Source organism: Achroia grisella, unplaced genomic scaffold, assembly GCF_030625045.1.
Source record: "Achroia grisella isolate CSIRO2021 unplaced genomic scaffold, CSIRO_AGI_Agris_v1 utg1064, whole genome shotgun sequence".
NCBI lineage: Eukaryota > Metazoa > Arthropoda > Insecta > Lepidoptera > Pyralidae > Achroia > Achroia grisella.
Window position 1 is genome coordinate 214,100 of NW_026712568.1, and position 17,423 is coordinate 231,522.

The 17,423-nt window shown below is 29.1% G+C and overlaps 1 protein-coding gene across 1 annotated transcript in view; it reads left to right on the forward strand.

Moving 5' to 3' along the window:
• The window catches only part of LOC131841878 (protein grindelwald), a 30,096-nt gene extending 16,991 nt beyond the window's left edge, over window positions 1-13,105 (forward strand). The window contains exons 3-5 of the mRNA XM_059190241.1: window positions 7,857-7,928; window positions 11,040-11,173; window positions 11,988-13,105. Of these exons, the coding sequence (XP_059046224.1) occupies window positions 7,857-7,928; window positions 11,040-11,173; window positions 11,988-12,296 (515 nt within the window). The 3' untranslated portion in view covers window positions 12,297-13,105. The remainder of the gene's footprint in view (window positions 1-7,856; window positions 7,929-11,039; window positions 11,174-11,987) is intronic.
• The last annotated feature ends 4,318 nt before the right edge of the window (window positions 13,106-17,423 follow it).

Genomic DNA, 17,423 nt, shown 5'->3' on the forward strand with positions numbered 1-17,423 from the left:
CTGGGTCCTCATAGCTACCAAGCCCTTCCTTCCCTTTATTTATACAGATACCTACATATATGTCCAATGGTCCTATTTAATGTACTGTAATGTAATCTACAATAATCATGTGTTTTTGCTGTGCAATTAAATTTATATCTCACTTCAAGATTCTTTAGAAAACATACATATGTACATAAGTACTTACAAAGCTCAAGTATAATTCTATCATTAGATCCTAATGCTATTATACGTCTCGTTGTTATAGTTACCTAATTGATGTGAAATTGCTTCTGTATTCAATGGTACTCCAATAAAATATTCTTGATTTCAATATGATGCATCTGATATGAAAAATATTCTATAAATTCATAGGTCACTTATTTCACGGCGCTATAAAAGCTTCGTCGCGTTGATATTATATCTAGTTATTTTCCGTTGCTTCAACAGTGCAGAACCCGATAAATAAAATTCAAATTTAGTTCTTCAGCCACTTAAGGCGAGACGGGTGCGTAGTCAGTTAGCACGAGACTTTTGTAAGTATATATGCACTACTATTATTATTATTAATTATTAAAATATTGATTATTCATATTTTTTTATTGCAAAGAGTAGCTGTTAAATAAATTTAATTAGGTTTTCATTTTATAAATATTAGTGATGTAAAAATATTGTAATTTCATTGTTATTGTAATAGCAAATAAATTGTCCACCCATATGACCGTTAGTGGCGATATATACACATATGTGTAGGTATATGAATAGAACCACATGCGTTGCAATTCCGGAGAATTAAAATATCATGCTTCCATATCCTATAATTTCAATGCCATATCTCACCTTTCAACTCAAACCAACAACAGCTTACAAAGGAAGCTGCTAAAATAGGTGAGGCTGTGGTATCAACTATCACTAGATAGTAAGTATTTTTCATATATTAAATGATCAAATATGCAACTTCAAAAATTGCATAATGTAACTTATATATTATATAATGCTCATTTTAAAATTGTATAATATTTCGATAAACTAGTGTATGATACTGGTGTTTAGAGGCATGACATCTTAGTTCTCGAGAGTAGTATATATGTGTGGAATTACGGCGGTTACACGATTTACACCATATATACGATATTTGTGAACAGTGACTGTTGTGACCACTAACTTTTGACAGGCTGTCATTCCAATCGAAAAAAATAAGAGTATCAAAAACGGAAAGTATTTAGAATGATTTACATTCAAAGTATACATATATAAATAATGAGCTAGAATTTAAATTTTCAGTCTTACATAATATTAAGTATTCATCTGAAAATATAATCTCCAGAAATCAATAACCGTCACGGGATATGCGTATGTGAAGGTTCCGGTGCACCTGTGGATTGTCGCAAAATCGATCATAGCTACTGGGACTAACTCTATGATGCAGTGCTAGTTCAGATATTAAGATCGAGTAGTAGCCAGTTGCACAAATCGTACCCGTAATTTTGAGATATTTTTAGACTAATTATCTTTTTATATACCCCAAATATTGATAATACATATTGCGCAGTAAATTAAAATGTGATGTTAAAAGTTTAAAGTTCAAATTGCATATATTCTATCCACACCACAACATCTAAGTAAGGTAGGTATATAAAGAAGTTTTATATTTTTATAATGCTGGTAATTCCGAATCCTCCTAATAATAAGAGTATAAACGCTTCAAAGTTATTCTTCTATCCATCCAAACAAGGTTTGCTTTAATGGATAGAAGTATGTTTGTTGTTCTTCCACGCAAAAAATATTTGAAGTATTTTAATGTAACAGTAATATAGTTTATACAGTAAAATTATATGTAAAATATAATTTGCAAGGATTGTGTAATATCGACGAAATATACACACCATCAAGTGCAAGTAAGTTGAGAAAAATTCTTTAATCTTAGAGTTATAGTTACACAAAAAGAATGTATAATAGGGTACACAAAAATAATGTAAGTCCGTCATACATATATCCATCTAAAAGGTGAAAGTCGTTATGGCCGAAATAGTGACACAGTAAACTAATATTCAATTTAATTTACAGTGCTAAATAAATTTAATCAAAATAATAATTATCGGTTTTATTCATACTCATATTTCGTTTAATAATCAATGTAAAAAACTTCTTTATATATATAGCAAGTCATAATATACAGTAATTAATATTTATACAAATTCAATCTAATTACATTTTCATCAATAAACAAAATTACATTAATTAAAAACATACACAAAACCCAATATAACCAATAACATAATATGTTTCAAAGTCATAATTACAATATGATTACATTTTAGTCTAAATATTGTGTAACGTTATAGAAGGATGATTTTCAAAATAAGATTTTATTTTAAACTAGCTGATCCGCGGAACTTCGCCTGTATCATACTTGCGTGACATTTATCGTTATGTTTCGCCCAATTTACATAATATGTTTTTAAATTATAACCTATGTATTATTCTGGTGTATAAGCTAGATTACTGTAAATTTTCATCAATATGAGTTCAGAAATTTTGCATGAACGTGTAGCAAACATCCAACCATACTCACAAACTTTCGCGTTTATAATATTAGTAAGAATACAAATGTATTCTTTTGAGAGTCTGTTTGAGGTTTGTTTTAAATTAAATTTTATTATACATTCTTTCTTCTTCTTTATCCTTTACACTAAATAATTTTGATAAATAGTTTGTTATGACAATGAGAATAAATATGTCTGTTGAGAATATGGACAGTCGTGTACTGTTTCGTACGCATCTACGGGAATTCTCTACGCTCGTCAACTTTTAGAATTGTTAGGTTCTCGTAACAAAGATGAGAGGACTTCAACATAATTAATTCTTACAAGATTTCATATTAGAAGAGCATTTAAAAAAATGTATACGTAGATGAAGCTAAGGGTGATTGCTATAAAATATGTACGCTACGGGTGCTTACAACTTGATTTAGATGGACGTGAAAATTAGTTGGCATGCATGTAAATTATGTTAATCTTTATGCAAATTTAACTACGTTACGCTTGATCTCTATCAAACATAACGCGGATGAATAGATCGGAATAAAATTACTGTAAACAATAATTGTTACAGAAATTTTGCTACAAAACATCAGTTTTAATCACGTTAACTTCTGTTGATCATTTTCTGAGACTGGGTTCACAAGTATACAGATATTAAAAAAAAAGTGATATTGTTGCCTACAGAAAATAAATAGTATTTATAAAGTACTGAGTTTTGGAAATAATATTATATTATGTAAGTACAAACACGGCTCTTGTACGATTTTATTAAACGTAAGTCTGGTTTGTATATTTTCCTATACACACTAATACCACAGAGAGATCGAGTCCTCTGAATTGATGTGTGTTTAAAAAATTCTTTCACCGCTTTGTGCGGTACATTGCTCTGGATATTATATATTATACTATTGTATATCATTTAACCCGGACAAAGAAGACGCTGCTGGATTACCATATTTGCGTAAGGATATGAATAAACCGTATTTATAATTCACAGAAATGTAACAAAGTGAATTTAGTAAAACTGTATTACTTTACTTTCTATTAAGTAATAATAGAGGGATCAAAGGATTTTCTATGAAATATAAAAATAAAGGAAAAGAGGTTTTTCTACTAGATCAATATCAAATATATTAAAATACTAATAGATTGCGCCCATGTGTAGACGCCATCTATCGATATTAATATTAATCAAAGTGTAACTATAAATAAAACAACTCAACCGCTTTATTCATTAATGCATTAATAAATTAATAAGTAAACTTGTATGTGCCGTATTGAAAAATATTAACAAATAATTATTTCGTCATAATTTTTCCCACAGCGTTGTACCTATATTTTGAATAATATATACATAACAAAGTATTCTGTATTATTTTATTCAAATTCCTCAGAGAATTTTTCTTGACAGCTTAACAAACAAATACCTAGTTTTTTCTTTGGCACTAATTTTTAATATAGGTACTATTAAAATTAAAACGAGACATAAAAACGCAGCAAAGACTACAATCGGCTCATAAGTATAACTTAACTAAGTATATAACTTTAAAATTATGTCACCTGTAACATGAGAAACTATTTCAATTCTGTATCACAATAACACTTGTTTAGATTCGATACGGTAGCCGTTTTCAATACACTCCAAGGATCATTGGCATGGGATGTAACAATACCCATAAACGACATGGTCTGCTGACTGTAACAGGTATACGCACACACAGCTGCACACATACGAACTGTGTCCATGTACATGTAACCGAAACTAGTTTGTATTAGTGTGATAAGCTTGTGTGTAAATTATCATAGTGTGCATCCAGGTGGTTCCTTATTTACGAATTGCGCAACTGTAAACTCTCTGTAGCGTATGTCGCGATGCAATTAAAGTATGTTTCTGTTCCTCAAACAAGTGCGGCGAGTAGATACGTGCCGCTAAATAAAGTATTGCTTCGAGATACGAGTATGTGCAAAAGTAAATGAGAGCTCGTCTTTTTGTTTATTTACGAACGTTCGAGCTTTGATATTTATTTTTACGTTACATTGAATATCCTGAAATATGTTCCATTTGAGAATTATTACGATTGGAAAACTTTGAGTTCTCTTTAACATATGTCGCGTTGCAATTCAAGTACCTATGGTTTTTTTTCAAACAAATGTGGCAAACGAGTAATTATAATAAGAACCTTTGACTTTGAGGTAATCTAAATAGCTGGTAAGCTAACTAAGTAGAGCTGGTATAATGGTCAACTGGTTAACATACTCATAAATATTTTTTTTTGTAAATCATAACTACTCATCAAACTTACGAATAAAAATATTTACATCATGCGAGCCTTCGAATCTGTGACCGTAAGAGGTAGGGCTGGGTTTTAAACCTCTAGGCCTCTCAGGCGGTAAGCGGCGGTAAAAGTATTACCACGGGCAAAGGCAAATGGGAGCTCTCCGTTTTGTTTTTATTTGCAAACCCGTATATGAGTTTTTGATATTTATTTGAAGCCTTCAAAATCTGAAAATATGTTTTTGGATATGAGAATTTTTACAAAGTTTTCTTGTTTTTATAGGTATAGTTTTACGTGGTCTGTTTGATGAAACATATGTGCACTGATACGTAAATAGCGGGATTTCATAAAATATCGAAAAATATTGTGAAAATATTACACAAAGTTTTTATTACTATTTTTTATTCGGTGTGTATTTCGCAGTATCGGTGAGGGAATATTGAAATAACAGTATTTGTTTTGTTTTCAACAAGTAGAAAATACACCCAAACTTACTTTTATATATTGTATATATATATATTACAATATTATAACTGTTTCTAGAAATACTTAAAAAATATATATATTTTATTATATGTAATTTCTAAAGTGGTCAAGACCATGGACATAGTCACCAAATTTGGTGTGAAGTATGTTTATAACTAGTTTTAACGTGTCTCCTCTTCATTGCTATTGAATTGATATTTATTAATATTGTCATTGCAAATAATTATTTAATACGGTAAATAATGGTTAACAATAATTATGTTCTAATTGTAATGAATAAACTTATTAAAAATTATGTAATGGGGTAGTTACATTACATTTATAATTTCTTTTTCACTATATACACCTACATGCTTATGTAAAGTTCAATATATACGAAGACATATTAAAAGAGCTGAAAAACACTAAAGCACATTTTGAGTTACTTGAAAAACTACAGATTCGATCAGTTTGAATTTTGTGTTTAAGAAACTGGTAAGGAAAGTTTTTAAGGAATTATAGGGCATGAACATTTAGTCCTATGGGGTGGCAACACGTGACTGCTAATGCAGGTGTCTCATGACAATGTGATGTCTTTAGTACAGTTTGAGCAAGTTGAGTAGGCAACATGTTTGCCTTTCTTATTACAGAACATATTATTATATTTTATTTTATTTGATGAAAGATATAACAAATATATTCAAAATAGATTCATCTAAAAAATATTCATTTTATATTTGTTTGACAAAACTTAGCAAGAACATCGATTTAGTTCTTTTGAGCATCAACAATGTACTCTAGGTATTAATATATGGAGATTTACCCGTAATCTCTGTATATTTTTCTTCTAGATGTTTTTGAACTATTTTTCAGAGTATTCTTGTTACAAGGTACAAAAGTGTTGGTATACCAGTACAAGAGACTCGACTATCTTACATTTCTTCTATAGTTTAGTTGCAATACATACGACAAAGGACAAGCTTAGTCTGTGTTATGTACACATGGATACACAAGTGAAGGAATAAAAAGATTATACCTATTCAACAGCCCCAATGCATTGTGTTGCCACTTGTGCTCTATGCAGCAGGAAATATTCTTCAATACAAATGCACGCTTATATATTGTGTAATACGGTAATGTTCAGGATCTTAAATAGAAATAAAAATATGATTTATAATTTTTACTTTTAGATACTGTTATTATAATGCAGGTACTATTTGATGACAATATTCCAATTTTTAATTCTGTTCTATATCCGAGATAAATAAAGCTGCCTATTGTTATATTATGTTATATTAAAAAGAATATTTTTTGCAACTCTCAAACTTTACATTTTTACGATTATTTTACTTATAAAAGAACTTACTATACACCTGTTGTTTTCACAACCTGCTGTGGTGTTGTTTACTTAGGACACGACTTAAAGTCTGTGATTTTATTAACATAGACAATAAGTTAATGTTTTGAGCCACGGCCACAATTTATGAAATATGAATTTATATATATGTTTCCAACCAAGCTTGGGTTGGAGCTTTACGACCTGGCGCTGAGTCTTGCTGAAAGGCCTACTCTTTATTTTGGAACATGATGTTTTTAATAGGCCGTGTATCTTGATACACTTGTACTGATGTTTTAATCTATTACAACCTATCTTACAAAAATATGGCTCAGTCTCTCCTTTATAGATAACACTCCACCAAACCATCACCGAAGTCCACATTGTACTCTGTTGACTAATTGAGACTATTTAGAGCATTGAGGATAATCACGGTCATATCAAATATTGTTAAAATTTAAATATTTTCTCATCCGTAAAAATAAATTCTGTTTCTCTCTTCCTCCTCTCTTTGCGTACCGCTTAAATAGTTGTTTCGATTTTACTACCCTATTCTTTTGTAAATTATTTGTTAAGTAATGATCAGTGCACCTTTTATAGGCTGCAGCTAACTCATCTTTTAAAATACGCAACATGGTTTTAGGAGCCATCTCAATTATGCGAGATAGAATTTTTTGCTTTCTGACAGGAATTCAACGATTTTTCCATTACTGCTTCGATTGCCATTACCGTACGAACACTGTGTGAACGGCAGGATTTTTTCTGTCACAAACAGAGGAGGCTTCATTATATCTATCAATAGCCCAGTATACAAACATTCGACTACTACCAATCTGATAGTGAATTAAAAATTGTAGTTGGCCACATACCTACTTTGCGTCATGAAAACAGTACAATTCGGTTCTCTTTATCACCCTTTATATTTCACACAAGTTTTTTTACTACTCCATTTTAACATCACAAAAACTATCTCAAAAATAAAAAAAATATTCTAAATTCAAATGTAATATTTGTTTTTTTTTATTGTAGTATTTATGGCCAGACTATGTACCTGTATTGTCTACATTACATAGTAAATTGAATTAAGAACTGATTAAGTAGCAGGAAGGTAAAGATTATAGATCTGTAAAAAAATTAATAATATATTTTTATTTGAATTCTTTTAATTATATAGACTTTGATATTATTCTTTAAGTAGTTTAACTTTATAATACATAATATTTTTCGTCTGTTTTACTATAAATATTTTTTTTTCAGGATATCTTCTAGACTTGAGATATGTTCGTAATGATGGAAACACTGCATCGCCGGCGGGCAATGATTATAACAGTATGTATTTTATTTATATAGACAATATTAGTTTTATCATCACTCAGTACTAAACCAGAATTCTGAAAGGATTTACTGAAGAATCAAGCAGTAATCTAATAATTATTACGGTAATAAATATTTTCTTCAATATATAATTCCAAGACAATTTGTATAACAATTTGGTTAAAAATGGTTGTTTCTTTAGAAAATCCTTCACTCATGGATGCTTGTGTAATAAAAGTAAATTATATTAATATTTGCAATTTCTAGCCCCGGTGGCTAAAGCTGTGCGTCAATAGCGAAATAAGTCAGAAAAAGTTTGTTTACCTACATATGTCTAGAGATACATTTTTAAACATATTCCAAAAATAGTCGTTTTATTTATTAAATTGACATTTAGCAAGTAATATTTAATATGAATTTTAGCAGTAACACCGAAGTTTACAGCTAACGAATAAACTTGTGATCACAAAAAAGTGAATAAGATTCAGTTAGCGAACGTCGCTTCGCACAACTTGTGAATACTATCACTGTTCCTATACATATTGTTACCAATGCAAAATACTTTTAACGATGACACTCTCGCCAAGTTTTCTTATTGTATTTGTATCCTTGTTAGCTTATATTACACATCCTACCCATTACTTTTTCTTCTAGCGAATGTATCACTTTCAGCTACGACTTTAGATATATTTTTATTGTTATCAACATTTCTTAGGACATTTTAAGTATATTATATAATACAAGAATTATACTTTGATATACAATGCTATCTAGTTCCAAAATTAGGCAGAGCTTATATTATGAGTATTAGACAACAGATAATGTTATTTGAGTTTAGATTTATCTTGTTAATGCGAATATTCTTCTTTGTACATATTTACTTTTTTTCATTTTATAGATCTAATTATATATTATATATTTGTTTTATTACGTGGTTCTCTAAATTTCATTTGGATAAAACTTATCTATGTTATCTACTTCAAAATTGAAATAAAATTATCATTAAAGTAATACTTCAAAATATATACTGTATTATGTTAAGCTCGTAATATAATTACATTCTATGACCTAGGCGAATTTGTGGCTCGCGGTTGTCCCTGTAATAAACTCAATTACACACTTCCAACGATAGTTAATTGTCAAGCCCGCCATGTATTAACATTTTATTTTAACTTTTCTGTCTCTTACACAGGTGACATGAATTTTGTACTCAAACAGTTTAATAAATTTTTGGAATAAATGGGAGTCGTTTTTACATTGACATTAAGTAGACTTGAGTATTCCCCCGACTCGTAGTTTAAACTTAAACTTAGATTAAAATATTTAACAAACAAAAAATGAAATTAATGTTTACTATACTTTATGTCAATATTAATATAATATTTTAAGAACTTTTATAAATAATAATTCAGAAATATTATATTATTTAGTATTATAATATATATATATATCATAAATGGGCTAGTCGGAATCTTTCTCGACTGTTAATGGCGTACTGAACATTACACTTGAACTGTTCTCATTTTGTTGTGTATATTTGAATTAAACGCGTTAAGGAAGAGACTACTGCTCTTTTTCTGATGCTTAATACCTTGTTACTTCCATCATCCGCCACTTAGAAATATTAGTTGATATACTAAGTTTTATAGTTACGATCAGTTTCCAGCTCACGATCTTTGAAGTTTCAGGCTAGGAGTTACCTAAAGCACTAGACTATATTATGAAATGTCTATGTCTAATATATAGTATGTCGTCATATTATGAAATATACTTTCTAAAGTAATCTTACAACGTGCATTGCTCTAAAATGTTTTCATCTTTGTTTAGGTTTAGAGTAGAAACCGATAATATGATAACTTAAAAGGTAACCGCAGTTTTCCTCCAACAATATCTACTAAAATTGGTTTCTAGTTTATAAATGAAACCGTCCTTTTTCTGTCCAATTGTGCTTTCCTTGACTAAATATTTAATGAGTTGACAATATTTCGTTCTCTTTAGGCGTCGCTTCATGAATTACATCAGGTAGGTATAAACCGCAAGTGTACATAAGTTTTCGCGCAAAGAGCATTGTAAAATATTCTGAAATAACCCAGGGCGAATTAATTAAATTGGGATTCGTTAAAACGCTTTTGCGATTTTGCTTTGCGAAACGAATTGAATGTATTTTAGTAAAAAAATAAAATAAAAATGGTTTAACCTCTTTTTGATCCCTTCATTTACAGCCGTAATACAATAGCTACCTATTCTAAGATTAAAGTGCTTTTTAAATTATAATTCCGCTCGAGAAAAGAAATGTGCTTACTTTTTTATATTTGTGAATTTATAATGGGTTATAAAATATGTTTATAGTTAAAAAGTAATTTACATGGTATAAATGTAAATGTACATTTAGAAATCAATGAAATATTTTCTACACAATGTTATAAATGTAAAAGTTTGCTATGATTTGTTCTACTTCTGGTTGTCTTAACGGAATTCGTGTCTGCGGTCGAACGATATATTTGGCAAGGACAAAAAAAATATTATAATAATATTTATTTCTACCAATTTATTCGTTTATTTAGTATATATATTCCAAGCTATAAGAAACTAGAAATAAGTTATTTACTACATCTTACTTGTAAACAAAACCAATAAACATTTATTAAATTTTTGACGGCCTGAGTTTAGTGGTTTATCGGTTTAGCTCCCCGCCTTACTTTCGATAGTCTCGAGTTCCATCCTCGCACGTATTAGTCTGGATGTTTTGATAAATCCGGATGTTGAATAAATCCAGTTTATGCTATGTATGTAAATAAATAGAATAAACAGAGGATTAAGAATGTGTACATCAATAATAAAATTTATTTCTGTATTTAAGTTTATGTCAGTCATAACATTCATTAGAAACTAAAATGTTCTGTATACAACAATATATAATAAAATTCTTAATAGTAAAAATATAATATATGAACTATAAAAGTAGGGGTCAGTATCTATCAACAGGATCAACATATTTCTATCAGTTGTTTAGTACTCATACTAATAAATGGCTAGATGGCATTGTGTGATTCGTTCAGATTTCTTATTATTATTTTGTGTATAATGTTTGAATGACATTATCTGTTATTATTATTGTTTTGAAAGGTATCCGGCGTCAGGCGCAGGCGGCATTAATCATTAGTGTGGTATCACTGGCTGTACTCGTTCTCATCCTCATCATCATCTGTCGGGGCAAGTTTACATGGAGTTACCTGAAGCAGAAATTTCAACCAAAAAAAGTGAGATGCTGAATTGATTTTTAAATAAGAACTAAGGATATTCAACAATCCTTTGGAAGGTTAACAATAAAAATATTTTATTACTAATATCTAAATACCCAACTGAGAACTAATCTAGTCCTAATGAAATAGAGTCCCACTCTACAGCAACTATAGTAAATGAGTAAACCATTTAAAGAACGCAGTAATTTTCACTACAGTATCTTTTCAAGTACAGACCGGTTACTCTAGATCGGATTGGATCTCCTAGGACAGATACGTCTACGAACTCCTAAATGCTTGCGGATCCTAACGAATCCTGATTAATGAAACAGCATTATATTGAAGACGCTATTACAGAATTCCGTTTAAAAAGAGACAGGTTTTTATGCCTTTTCCTTCCTTCTGGATCTTTTTTTTTATACAAATGTAACAGCTATTTTTAATCAAATATATTATTATGTGTTTGAACGTTTAATGTTCCAGTTTTAGATTTTATGTTATTAGATATACTGTGATAACTATGCTATTAATTTACTCGTGAAATACCTTTATCACTTCATTAGATTAGTAGGCATTCATTAGATGTTTCGCAAACCGTATATAATATATATTCTTTAACCGAAATAGTTGCTCTTGGGCAAAGCTAATTTAATGCCAATATCGTATTATAAATTAGGGATGTGACACCAAGTCTAAAATATTATTCCGATAATACGACTATTGAAGGACAACACTGTTAGGTTTGTAGACGTAACGTTGTGGTTAATCTTACTACATTATTATAATCATAAAAATATTTCTTCTTATTTTTATATCTGACAAATACTTTCAGAATCGGGTAAATATCCATGCAAATGCCGGGATAACACATTGTAACCCTCATGCGCAAATGGCAACAGCGACCAAACCAGATTTAAAGTTGGAGATGCGAAACGCTATACCTCGGACTCAGCCCCTCAATGTGAGAGATTTGGATGCTAGAACACAAACAGAAAAGAGCCAAGGTGCAACAACTCCAAAGACAGTTAGCACATCCTTGAATAACAGACATCCAGCTGAAGATACCACTTTAGATTTCTCATACGACAATCGAGCATTAAACGTATTGCCGTCTGAAGAAAGCGGCGAAAATAGATTCTGAACGAAATATACCGAACTGGAATAACAACCACCTTGATCATTGAATGAAAATCCTTTGAGAAATGAATAGTTTATATGTATTATATTAAAGGCCTGCGCAAACGGGAAACACTTTGTCACATAGTTGGGGCAAATTTTTCGGATTTTTGTATATGCTCTGTAGTTGCACGTAAACGTTTCCATTTTGTGTCATGTGTATCTGTCTGTATAAAACACCTATAACTCTCTGATAATGTATCACGATTTTTTTCAGTTAAAGCGCAAAATACAAAACAAAAACATAAACATAAAATATACATTATCTTCCTATTTATTAGTTTAGATTATAACCTATCAATATTTACGTCGAGCCATGTCAGGTCTTACATAGAGAGCTTAAACTTAGGTCGGTTTCTCACTGATCGTCATTTATATTATATTGAAATTAAACACCTATTATTACTTAGACACTGTTAAACACATTATTTACAGCACGTATTCATTAGACGACCCGAAGCGACAGCGGTACAATGTATCTCCGAGACGAAGATATTTGCGTTGCGATAATTATTGTGTTTCTCATGGACATCATACAACTGTTTTTAGAATATATTAGAGATGATATTCTGTTACTCGAACCTATTTTGTAACTCGTTTAAATACATAAAACATGCAATTTTATGTAATAATTGAAATAGATATTATGTTCTAGTAATAACGCGTAGTCTTACCAAGCGATCTTATTTTACGGATAAATATGATTTATTGTCCGCTAAATAAGACCGCTTGGATTGAGTCAAATTCAGTAAATAATCTAGTAATATACTCGTAAGAATAACTTCATAATAGATGTAATTAATTTATCTGTATTTCATTCTATATCTACAATAATAATAGTTATCTAAGTTATTACTTCGATGTACGACATCTTTAGCAGGCGTCTTTAGTCCTTTATAAATTATTTTATTGTTCATCAATACTATACAAAATAATTTATAAAGAACGATAATGTATAACATGTGTAAATTATTAGATATACCTATTTATAATTAAAAATAAAAAAATGTATATAATGCGGCAGTGGATACTTAAATAGAGATTTAGAGATATGATATTAAAATAATATTTATTTAATTAATCTGAACAGTTTCTTAACTGTCTGTTAGATACCTATTCTTAATAAAACAAACTACCTTTATCAATATCAACTTTCAAATCTTATACCTATATAAGATTTGGAAGTTGATATTTGCCTGGTTAGAAATTAAATTACGAAAGAGATTACTTTGAAGAATTATTTATTTTACATGTAAGCTACCAATAACTGTAGCAAACAGTAACAATGACTTTCTTTACATTTTTTCTATACCTTGAGAATCAATTCCATATTATCAAGATTACATAAAATGCTATTTAAATACTTTTCTATTCTACTGGCAATCTTTTCTATTCTATTCTATTAGAAAATAGGACAAACGGATACCATGGTATTTAGGATTTACTCTGACAAATGAATTTTGAACGATTATTGCATTAGAATTAAATACTATTCTTAAATTAGTTGTTATTAATCTGTAACTGAAATGGAATAGAATAAAAAAATAACTGGAAAAATGAATTATCTCATATTATTCCCAATTCGAAACTGGTATTGTAAAAATGCTAAGTTGGTCTTTTAAGTTCCTTATTTGTATAGAATTTTATAGTTTTTATACTCTAACCATAGACAGCAACCTTTTTTAATAGCTATACATTTTGTATTATTGTATTAATAGAAGATAATAAGAGAATAATATAATATGACGGTTACTATACTGTGCAAGTTTAAAATAAAGGTCTATTTGTTTGCCCACACTAATTCATAAGAGGAACTATAGTTTGTAGCAAATTGATTTCGGCCAAGCAGAAGTTGTGTTTGTTTTATTACAGAGCAGATTTTTTCATGCATAATTGTTTTGGAAATATTTTAATACATAAGTATTATAATTGTAAATTTCATTACTATTGGTAGTAGTATCTATCCCAAAACACAATTACTTGTTTCTTATAAGAATTACAATAGATTAATAAAAAATGCATCTTACAAATATTTAATACTGTTTACTACAATAGATTTTTTTACGTAATATGTTTGACATGTAGATTGCTATAATAGTGCATAGATGATATAATATTTAATTAATACTTAGATAGATATTGTTAGTATAGTATGAATATATACGCGCATTCAACAGAGCAATACTTAGGGAGTGTTAAGGTCATTGTAGAGCTGGAATTCATGGAGATGAACGTAGTCGGGTAAGAATAATAATTTTTAATGTAATATCTAAGACTAATTATTATACTATAGTCATTTAGATTAAAGATTCTGTAGTTGTAAATTATTGGTATTGTTTAAAATAATTATTATAATGAATTAAGATATAAATATCTTTTTTGTTTTTTAACATTCATTAGTTAGTTTTACTCGATACGTAATAAATTCGTCAGCATGGCTGAGGTAGTCTTTTTATTTCAAGTGTTGTGTTATAATGTTTTGTGAATGTGTTTGTGATTGTGACTATTATATGTTATTAATTTAAAATTATTATACAATGCTATTTTTTTTGCGTTATTAATATGCTTTATGTAATGTCATTTTAATTTGGATTGGCTTATTTTGTATCATGTCGTCTCTCACGTTAGATACATTCCTATTTCACTTAAAATATACGATCAGATAAACTTAATATAATTAACACATTCTGTCTTAGGCACTTCTTGAATATTGATTGATTATGTTTATATTAATTTGAATACTTTAAACTTGATTGTATTAAAGTATTCAAATTAATATTAAATGTATATATTTTAGATGTTCATAAAGCCATAATGCTTATATCATCGTATCTTTCATTTGTATACAACTGTTACAACGATAAAACAAATGTTAAAACCGATCATTCCAGGGGATAAAGTAGTCATTTAATGATGTGAAGTGTGTTGTGTTTTTAGTAGTAGTAAGTAGTAAGTAGTAGTGGCTAGTTGATATTTCATTTAGATACATACTAATTTTTTTTGCTAATAGAACGGAAACATTGTTGTAGCATAAAAAATAAACTAAATACTATTAAATAATGATACGTCTAAACATAGTAGATATAACTAAAAAATCGTACTATATATTAATGACACCTTGTAAGTACAATATTTATAAACTAGTAATATTCAGTTTATAATCTAGTTATGTATCTATTATTTATTTGAATAGATTTTATTATGAGTAACATCTTTCGCTCCCTCTCGCTTTACCGCAATTTGTGGGAACGAATTCATAAAATGAGCGGCAGTATGGAGCAGGAAGCCGGGGAAGCGCACGCTATTTGATTTTACCATTGAGCCTATACGGCGGTAGAGTTCATTGCCAGATAACTCGTTTTTTTCTTTCGATGTAGTTATTTCCAATTACCGTTTCATATTAATATAAATATAATATATTGTCACGATTGGGATGTAGCTTATCCTAGCTTGGGAAATTAGAAGCATTGTTGCTATCCATCCATGCAAAATAAAATAAGGTTCAATGAAATTAATTATGCACGTAAAAGTTTAAGCTCTGTGTAACAGCGCCTAATGTTAACAGTGAAGTTACATACAGAAACTTAATAGGGTTTACTTTGCAGCTTTTTACTAAGTACTCGTAGGTAAGTTATACTATAAACTTAGAGAAGTTTGATGTATAACTTTGTAAAAGGAAGGAATTTAAAAACTAATAAAATGTTTCTAAAACTTTTTTAATAAATGCAAGTAACTGAACATTCTCCGGAATAGCGTAAATCATTAATTTATTACAATCATTTATTAATGCACGTCCGTAATTGTTCGTAATGTACATGCAATAATGATAAAATATGCAGTTTATATTGTGTATATTTATATCTAATAACGGTGAATTAGTGTAATCAATGAATTGCACAATGACTTAATGAGTTGATGCGTGAAATGCTCCAACTGCCGCGATCTAGGTTTTCTTAGATAATGATTTGTATTATTATGTTGATAATATCTTATTATTACATAACGAATATCTATTAATTATGAATATTAACAGAATCTGTCCTTGTGTTTAGTTTTATTAGCAAAAAACGTTGTTTCCTGCTTATTACATGTGCGGTGACTTGTGATGAGGCATTTATTATTATTGTGGATCTATGCTACTATGGTAATTATAAATTTTCATTATATTAACTTTTTAGGATAAAATAAACATTCTTTAAATTACTAATAATTAATTTGAAAATAATGGTATTATTAATTAGCATAATATATTATATCTATTTGCTGGTCATTGATCGGCATTCTTATGTAGGTTTGAGGAGATAAAATGTTACAGTAACATAGAGCTAATCTGAGCATGTTGATGGTAGTTAGTAATTATTAAATATATTCTAAAGTAATAAGAACCTTTTGAGAATGTGCTCATTTAGTTTGTCTCACTGAATACTTGACTAGAAGATATTAATTAGGGTCTGTCAATATAAAAACTCATTAGCAACGTTAACACATTTAACACTGAATATTATTATTAATGGCAGGAAAAAAATTATAATATAAAAAATTTACCTTCATAAGCGACTGAGATACTGTCTGATTTTTTAATTTTAACACAGATAAGACAAAAGGATAGAGATACTTATTGTATTTCCATAAAACCGAAAGGATTACATAAAATAGAGTAATTAAAAAATGAAGGTATTTAATAGTCTCCTTCTAATAAAATATATGAAATTTTAATAAGAGTATTTAATGAAAATAACTGTTTTCATCGGTCTATATTAATTGAATCCGCTTTGAGCATAAAGATATAAGAATTAGCTCGGGTAATTTTAATTACTGTATCTATGGTAGTTTAACGTGTTGTAAAATATCATACATATTTTATTCAGTAATTTGATATAGATTATAATTATGATGTAACCAATTTTAATATCAGGTACTACAACAGATTTAAATTTAAAATTTTTTGGGAATTCATAGCAGTTGTATTTCTTTCATTTCAGTTTATTTATATACTCTTATAACATAAGAGGCATAACTGTGAGTGGTAACTTCTGTGAGATTAGCCACAGCATATTCTGCGTCTTTGTTGAATTAGTATACTAGACTATGC